An 8,655-nucleotide genomic window follows, 5' to 3' on the forward strand; every position below is an offset into this window, starting at 1 on the left:
AGATCACGGGTGCATGTGATGTTCACGTGACAGACATGGTCTCTGTCCGTGACATGGACAACCTAGTTTCGGTTATCTTGTGGAACCACATTCTTTTATTTCTTATACCGTAACCTCTGCTCATGTCTGGGTTTCTTTACAATCACTGGACCTTCCAATCGCTTTCACTTTTATGTTAGAACAGACCTTTCAGCTTTTTACACTCTTTAACTAATCGAACTGTGTTGCTAGGAGTAAAGAAAGATATTGGTCTTTACGCTACAGAATCTAACAGTTTAATTGAGGCTAAAATGATCAAATTACCAATCTATTGCACTGAACGTCCACTGTTCCAAATAATTCTTCTTAATTAATTGGTAGTTTGCATAGAAGAGTCTGAGAAGTCTTGCTACCAAATAAGCTTCCTATTTGTTCCCGAGAGATCAGCATGTAAGGGAAAACAAGACTTATTGTTTCGAGCCTTCTTATATTATAACGATCAGCAGGTTCAGTATACCTATTTATATCTTCTAGGTGGCTCAAGTAATGAAGCCAGTTACAGTAGAAGAGGCCTAGGGTAAGTCCTTTCCTTGAATATCAACTTTATATTACAAATCCAGAACTGCGCAAATCAACTTCTGTGTGTACCTGAATTTGTTCTCTATCGGTAAAGTAAGCACCCAAACTGTAACCAAGTCGGACCCCCTACCTGAAAGTGACCAAACAAAGATGCTGTTGGTGTGAATGTACGAAAACTTCCAGTGAGGACCGAGACGGACCCCTACCCAGAAGTGACAATTAAAAAAGAAAGTTCATAGTATAAAAACTATATCTGCAACAACCCTTGTAAATCAAAAATTTGACTAGGCTTCTCTTCACATGTGACAAAATGCTAACTGTCTACAAATTCTGTATCACTGCAAAAGCTTGTTAATTTGATAGCTCCTCTCCCCCGGAGGTTCTAACCAGCAAACAAAGTTTGAGCAGAAACAGTCCAACTTTATTTAATGAAGCACAGTACAGCATTATCAAGCCTTTGGTCACAGTTTATAAGGCTACTTTTATCAATTAGCTCAGAAAATGTGTGTAGCATTACCCGATGTATCATGGTGCAGCCCTGGTACATCTTGCAAGGCAGTCCATTCTGAGTAAAAAACACACTGGATGATAACCATGCCTCTGGTTATCAGACAACCATTTTTGCGCTCACAAAAGTTCTGAAAATCAGCATTCAAGGTGAGGATCATGGTGCATTATTTCAAAATCGCAACATAATTCACAAAAATGGATGTTATTAAGGGATTGAATGATAACAACTATCGATCTTTGTAGGATGCACCTGCCATGATTTATTAAATACACAGAACAGCACAAGTACAATAACTCACCTGATACTAGCTCTCAGGCCTCTGAACTTTTTTAAAAGCTATGAAGTTGGAACTATTCTCATAAATTAGGTCAACATGCCTTTTTCTACCAGAGTTCTTCCTAATACTTTATATATTCACTTTTCTTTTCTTTTTTGCTTAGATATATATTATGGACTTTGCTTTCTGGTAGCACGCTACTAAGATCGAAAGAAAATTACTTGATATTGTTTTTGGAGAAAAATGGTAGAATAACAGCATCACACCATGATCTTTCTAACTGTAGTTTATTGGGACAACGAGACACAAGAACATTGCGAATATCTTTTTAATTTTGTAAAAGCAGTAAGGATGTTATGAGTTTTCATATGATTTTTGTGATAAAATACACGTTGACAGAAAATTGATTGAAACCAAAGAGGTTGATCTTGAACATTCTCTTATTTTTTATTTTATTTTTTCATTTTCAATTGTTATCTTACCCTAGATTGCAAAGCAGTGTAGATTAAATTGCTATAATCATGTCTTCATGTTATTAATATGGTTAAAATGAATTTGAATACTTTATCAGAGAAAATTGCCTGAAATGAATCGCAATACAAGGTGTGACTGTAAAGTACAAAAGCTAGATGATCAATTCAGAGAATTCAAGAAAATTTTTATTACACAGTACAAGTACAAGATGCCTTCTTGCTAATGCCCAAAATCACATGGATATGCAAATATGATTTCAGTTCATCAAAAAATATCATTGCAGTTTTACCTTGACATACCATGTTGCATTTCTCTGAACTTTTAAATTTACTTCTCCATCATTAGCAGAAAGGTAAATAAAAATTACTAAAATTTTCAGATTATATTTTCCCTAAGATCAAACACAGCCATATAATAGAAAAGACAAAAACTACAAAGTAGTTAAGTAAACTTACTGTCGATGACTAACAATTATAGTGATTGATACTTGAATGCAACATGCTCTTCATAACATCAATATCCTTGAGCAGTTTCTCATTCTCCTGATTCCTTCTCTGTGTCTCAACATCTAAAGCTGCAATAACAACTCGCAGCAAATCACTAAAATAACTCAAGAATGATCCACTGGATTTGAAGTTAAGCTAATTATTTTCAATTCCTATAACTACTCCTCAATAAATGGCGTAAGAAATATAAGAAGACAAAAAAAAAAAGGAAAAAGAAATCCACCATCACAACTTCAAGAACACACATCAAGCAGCAAAACCAAAAAACGAGGAACTGCTCAAAATTTTACTGAATGATTAAGAAAATGAAAAAAAGATTAATCTAAAGACAATCTCACAGCGCACCCATAGGGAGACATGACGTTCACAAACAGCAACATTGTTTGTATTCTGCATATTTTTAAATGCAGAGCTGGAGGTTGGCATGTTACAAGGACATGATCAGTACACCATTACACATGCATATGTTACGAAGCTAAGCCTCATTAAATGATGATGCTGTACAACATTGTGATATCTTCTCTCTCACTATTCAAGAACCATTTTCGGACAGAAGTTGAATAACACTTGTCAATTTTCACTGAGAAAATGTTAAAAGGTAATTCCAAGTCCATACAAACTTAATTCAAATATCAGACTAATGGAGCTCCCAAAATATCCTAAGCATATGATCTCGTTTTTCTAAAACCATTGGGAGATATTTGATCGAAATTCAAAAACAGTAGGAAGGAAAGCCTGTGCGAGAAGCACAAACTCCTAAAAAGAAAGAAAGAATGGTCAATACTAGCACTCTAATACTCCACTTCCTCTCCCCGGCATGGTGGCAGCAAGACAGATCTAATCCAAACTCTTCCACAACAGTCAATGACAGAAGCTAAATACTGCTTGAGTCTTTTTTCCATTTTCATGATTAAATATGCAGTAGGCACAAAAGCAGCCACAAACACAGGCACTTCCCTAAAAGGTCCCAATATGAAGAAACAAGGTCCACAGTCTACCCCTGAAAGAGATATCAAATACATGGGAAAAGGAATCGTAGTCTCATAAAACTTGAGAGAGAAAAGGGAATCTATTTGTAATTCACCATTTGGTTTTATCTTGGCAACTTGGGGATTTTTTTTTAGTGGATCTCAAATGATATGTTCAATGAAGGCAAGACTTATATTGTTTCAGGGCTTCAATCCCTAGGTTGGGGTAAACTCATTTTTGAAATTCAGATTTGGCATTTTTTTTTTTCTAAATTTTGAGTCATATGTAGATTTTGGCATTGTAAGGCAACTTAGAACTGCAAGAAGTTTCTAAGAGAGGCATTATGATTTATGAGTTTCTACCATCAAACTACAAGATAATCAACCCAAACAAGAGTTGTGAAATTCCTTGTTCTTCAACCTGTTATAAAAAGATTGCAATGATATGGGCCTAGTGTTGTCAAAGATGAAAGAAGCTAAAAAGCACCAAGCCTGGAAAATGCCCTAGACGCTTTGTCCAAATGAACTATGATGCTCAACCTGTATGATTTAAAAAATTACATGTATAATATTATATTATGATATATAAATCTAAAATATATACCAATTATGATTAAATCATTAGAAAATCAAAAGAAAATATAAAATACCATAATATAGTCATATAAAGTTACATTTTTCACCTTTAAAACAACATAAAATAATTTAAAGAATTTTTATATGATATAACTTAGTAGAGTTTTTATATGAGAAATTAAGAAACAAAAAAGATGAGATGACAGAAAAAAAAAAAAGTTGAAGAAATACCTTTGTTGTTCTTAGTCTTCACTATTCACTCTTCACTCTTATGTTTTTAACAAAACTACCCTTAATTTCTTTCTTGTATAAGACTAGATGTAAACAAGACAAAACATAAGGTTTTTTTTATAAAAAAAACAGAAATTGAAGAGACACCTCTTCAAACTAATCTTCAGTGTCAGTGTCAGATAATTTTCATCAAGCAACGCCTTTATCGCCTGCCTCCCATGCACGGGCACTTGCTTAGGCAATGCCTCTTCAAACTCCATCGCCTTAGGCTAAGAAAGGCATCTCACCTCCAGCACTTAAGCGAGCACCTGGGCGCCTTGTGACAACATTGTATGGGCCCTTCTAATGAGTTTCATAGCAGTACCAGAAAGGCATCATTTTGTTGGTAGTTGGCATAGGGCATGGGGTATATTTTTCAGAACGAGCCAAGTACCTTGGTCAAAAGGTTCACATTAAAGGCCTGTACAAATGGAGAGCAGGCTGCTCACACGCAAAGATCAATTTATAGGTCCCTATCTAATCCAACCAAAGATTACTAGACACTTGTGCGAATGGAAAACGTATGTTCAGTCGACAAATAAATAAATAGAGCATCAACAATAAAACTCAAGGCTAGAGGACGTTACAGATACTACAACAATGATGAAAAAAAAATTAAAACTGAAGTCAAAATATCCAAAGTTGAGTTCTCGTCATGTTAAAGCCTTCAATAGATAAGGGAAGAAAATAACCAATGAGTTTCTCATCACAGGTTTCGGTCCAAGTGCAGTAATGGAAGTTGAAGAACTATTAGATCAACTCCTGTATTCATCTAAAAGATATTCTCACACTGGAGCTTGATACTAGAATTTAAGTTTGCATTATTTATATTATTTAACTATTTATCTAAAAACTACCCATACATGTACTCCAAGAATGATCTTGGTGTAAATCATCTATGCAATAAATCTCTTAATAAAGAGCTCATTAAATAACAAAACAAAAAATGGTCTAACAGATTAGCTTAAAAACATGCAACTGCAAATTATGCAAGTGTATAATGTTGGCATACCATATCAAATAAGTAATCTATTGATAAAGTAGCATAAACTATAAATAGAAACGGATGTTGAGTAACCATTGATGCAAGGAAAGAAGATAAGCAACTTAAGCACAACAAAAACAAGATTTTAATGAAACAATGATTTCAACCAGAAGAAGCAAAAGGCACGGGCAAGTTGAAAATGTACCGGAGTTGCAATCAAGAAGATCTTGAACAATTTCATCCATGAAAGCCAACATCAAATTCTTTAAAGCATTATTTTTCTCATCCAAGAGATGGATTTCATTTTCAAGAAACTCCTTTTCTGACAACAAATTCACCACTTCATTTTCACCTTTGTCGATATCCCTTTGAAATTCTAGACATTGCATGACAAACTGTTCTCTGTGGAGAATCAATCAACATTTAGTAATGTTAAATATTAAATGAGGATAAATAATATCTACCAAAACAGGAGCAATCATATCTTGCAGAAGTAGGCAAAAGTCATGAGAAACTTTATTCCAAGTTATGATTCTACAAATTTGAAAAAAAAAAAAAAAAGTGGCAATATCCAAATAACCAAACAAGAATTTTTTCATACTCATATGGTAATTCTTTTTGGAGAAAGTGAAAGCACCTCATACAAGATATAAACTCCATGACTTAAAAATATAGGATAAAATAAATGCTGAACTACTGCAAGTGAATTGTTATGGCCTAGAGAAATTCAATCTTTCCAGAGCAATCATTCCATCCTATTCTGATCCAATCCTGCAATCAAGAGTTTTCTCAGGTGTTTTGGGTGGTATCAGATGGTGATGGGTCTTCAATGAAATTCTAGCTAGATAGCTAGTTAGATGATAAACCTTTGTGTTACTTATTCACATAATTTTTCAACAATATGAGGATAGAAATGAAACTGTTTCAAACATGAGATATTGTTACGGAACAACTTGACACTGGAATATTTCTTTATGTCCTCATGAACCTGACAGAATAATATAAAGATACACGATACATGGAGGATGCAAGGTGAACTCATGCTGCAGAATAAAAAATGATGTTCTATTTTCTAACAATGCTCCATCATTCACTAGTGTTTGGATGTCTATTGCCCCACCTAAATGGCTGGCATCTATAAACAAGCTAAGCACCGTAGAGCAGCTGTTTCGCACGAGCATCATAAGGAACTGCTTTCCCCTCTTTGCAACATCTTTGAAGAAACAACAGTACATCTTCTTTTACACGGCAGCAAAGTTTGGGAAATTTGGAGCCCCTAGCTCAATATTTACTCTGTATGAACATTGGCCTTTAAAGGATAAATGCAGCAAAAGGTTTTGTTTTCTGTGATGTTTTCAGATACTTCAGTCCATCTGGTCAGCAGAAAACAATCAATCTTCAGTAACTCGGTTCTAGATTGGGATGATGTTTTTGGCTTGATTACACTGAGCACTTGGTTGTGATTCATTTGCAAGAAAGTTTAATCTATCAGGTTCTGTTGTCCATGCCTTGTTATTTTTTATATTCACTGATACATTTTTATCACTCATTCGGTTCGATTTGGTTAAGACCATCCCCTTGATGTTGTTTCCGCTTAGCCACTGGTTAATAATAAACACTTTTCTCAATTCTCATTAAAAATAAAAGCCTTAGTGGAACTACATCCGAAAATACGTAACTCCAAGTTCATGAAGAAGATAAAACAAATTACCATTTCATAAATTCTCTAATAAAACAACAATAAGGCATAATTAGTTGATGTGTATATTGAAGACCTGATGGTCTACCAAAAAAAAATTAGATTGAATCCAAATATAATAAATAAATAAATAAATAAAGATTTGAGTGAATACCGTCTGTCGTCCATGCTTTCAAGCATCTCCATCTTCTTTTTTCTTAGACCACAAATCTCCTCCTCTAAGAATTTAACAGACTTCTTCGACTCATCTGCGCATTTTTTGAAAATCATAAAAAAAGATAGAATAAAATTGAAGCAAAACAAAAGAAAAATAATAATAAAATGAATTACAGGCAACAGAGAGTAATCCATTGACTTCAAATTGCGAGAAATAAAGCGTCTTGGTGAGGTCCGATTCTCTGGCAGCCAAATCGGCCTCGAACTCAGTGCATTTGACGATCTCTGACTCGATCTCTCGAGTTATCTGAATGTTAGCTTCAATTTCCTCATTTACCTAATCATTGAATTTTTTATTAAGAAAAAACACCAAATTCTTGTTGTAGTCATAAGAATTAAGAACCCGTCGGCCTAGATAGGGTAATAAAAAAATTGCATCAAAGAGAAGAGAAGACAAATACTTGATCGAGCATATCTTTTAGAGAAGAGATTTGAAAGAGAATCGCTCCTGAATCGTCCATTGCGTTTCGGTTGGGGGCTCAGGTTCTTGCTCTTCTAATTTCCCGCTTTTTCTACTGCATTGTTTTGTGCTTTTAAGTGACTGTTTGTTTGGGTTTTAAAAATATTTAAAAAAAAATTAAATTTTTTTTATTTTTTTTATTTATTTTAAATTAATATGTTTTTAGTATTTTTAATATTTTAATATATTAATAATAAAAAATAATTTTAAAAAAATTATGAACATATATTTTAATATAAAAATTATTTAAAAAATAACTAAAATTATATTATAAAACAAGCACAAATAACTTTCTAGTTATGATGTTGTATAAAGTAATTTTAATTTGAATATATATTAAAATAATATTTTTTATATTTTAAAATTTATTTTTAATATTAATATATTACAATAATTTAAAAATATATATAAAAATAAATTATAATAAAAAACTAAAATTTTATAGAATATCAATGCAATCCAACCTCCAACAAACACTAAATAGAAAAAGATACTTTTAAAAAAAAAAAATTTTGACACCTAAAAATATTGTTATAAAAATAATTAGAAGCATTTTATTATTATTAGTTATTCTCTAAGTTGTTTTCAAAAAATATAAATATAAATAAATGAAAGAAAATATAAATTTGGATATTTTTATTATTTTTAATAGATCATAAATTTTATTTTCTTTGTTGTTTTTGTGGGGTTCTTCTCTTGAAAATATACAACTAATAGAAAACAACTAGTTATATTTGTAGTACTGAGATTAATAAATTAAATTTTAAGTGTATTTTACATTTTAATAACCAACAAAAATAGTTATAATTTTGTTTATTTTTTAATTTTTGATTTGAAATCAAAATATATAGAATAAAATAAATTTACCTCATTTTAAAGTTACATATTTTATATTGGTCATAATTTATTTCTTTACAACATGCCTGGAACTAAGCGTAAAATTCAATTTAATTCATAAATAAATTTAAATTTAATTGATACTCTATAAAAATTTTATATTTAGAATAAAATATGAAACCACATAATTTAATTTAGTTATATTATTTAGAATGCTCATGAAAATTAATTGAATTGATAATTTTAATTATTTTATTTTTAATTTAAAAATCATTTTTTTTGTTGATTATTGTTATATTTATTTGAAATGACATAAAG

The 8,655-nt window shown here is 31.8% G+C and overlaps 1 protein-coding gene across 3 annotated transcripts; it reads right to left on the minus strand.

Annotated features, from left to right (window-relative positions):
- Window positions 1-442: 442 nt before the first annotated feature.
- LOC105117245 (uncharacterized) lies at window positions 443-7,552 on the minus strand. 3 transcript variants are annotated; one of them, XM_011014839.1, is made up of 7 exons: window positions 7,442-7,552; window positions 7,155-7,317; window positions 6,979-7,072; window positions 5,331-5,527; window positions 2,276-2,394; window positions 1,076-1,196; window positions 443-688 (listed from the first exon to the last, which is right to left on the minus strand). In XM_011014839.1, the coding sequence occupies exons 1-5, from the start codon at window positions 7,499-7,501 to the stop codon at window positions 2,285-2,287; spliced, it is 624 nt and encodes a 207-aa protein (XP_011013141.1). In that variant the 5' UTR covers window positions 7,502-7,552; the 3' UTR covers window positions 443-688; window positions 1,076-1,196; window positions 2,276-2,284. The 3 variants fall into 3 exon arrangements, with proteins under 3 accessions (XP_011013141.1, XP_011013142.1, XP_011013143.1); XM_011014840.1 differs by lacking the exon at window positions 2,276-2,394; XM_011014841.1 differs by lacking the exons at window positions 443-688; window positions 1,076-1,196; window positions 2,276-2,394 and adding an exon at window positions 4,271-4,561.
- Window positions 7,553-8,655: the final 1,103 nt, after the last annotated feature.

The sequence above is a fragment of the Populus euphratica genome, unplaced genomic scaffold, assembly GCF_000495115.2.
Source record: "Populus euphratica unplaced genomic scaffold, PopEup_1.0 scaffold1240.1, whole genome shotgun sequence".
Lineage (NCBI taxonomy): Eukaryota > Viridiplantae > Streptophyta > Magnoliopsida > Malpighiales > Salicaceae > Populus > Populus euphratica.

Coding starts and splice junctions, on each gene's coding strand:
- LOC105117245 (XM_011014839.1), bottom strand. CDS start 7,501: ATGGACGATTCAGGAGCGATTCTCTTTCAAATCTCTTCTCTAAAAGAT. Junction 7,073..7,154: donor TGGATTACTCTCTGTTGCCT/GTAATTCATTTT, acceptor AAAAATGCGCAG/ATGAGTCGAAGAAGTCTGTT. Junction 2,395..5,330: donor TCTTCTTGATTGCAACTCCG/GTACATTTTCAA, acceptor TTGTTATTGCAG/CTTTAGATGTTGAGACACAG.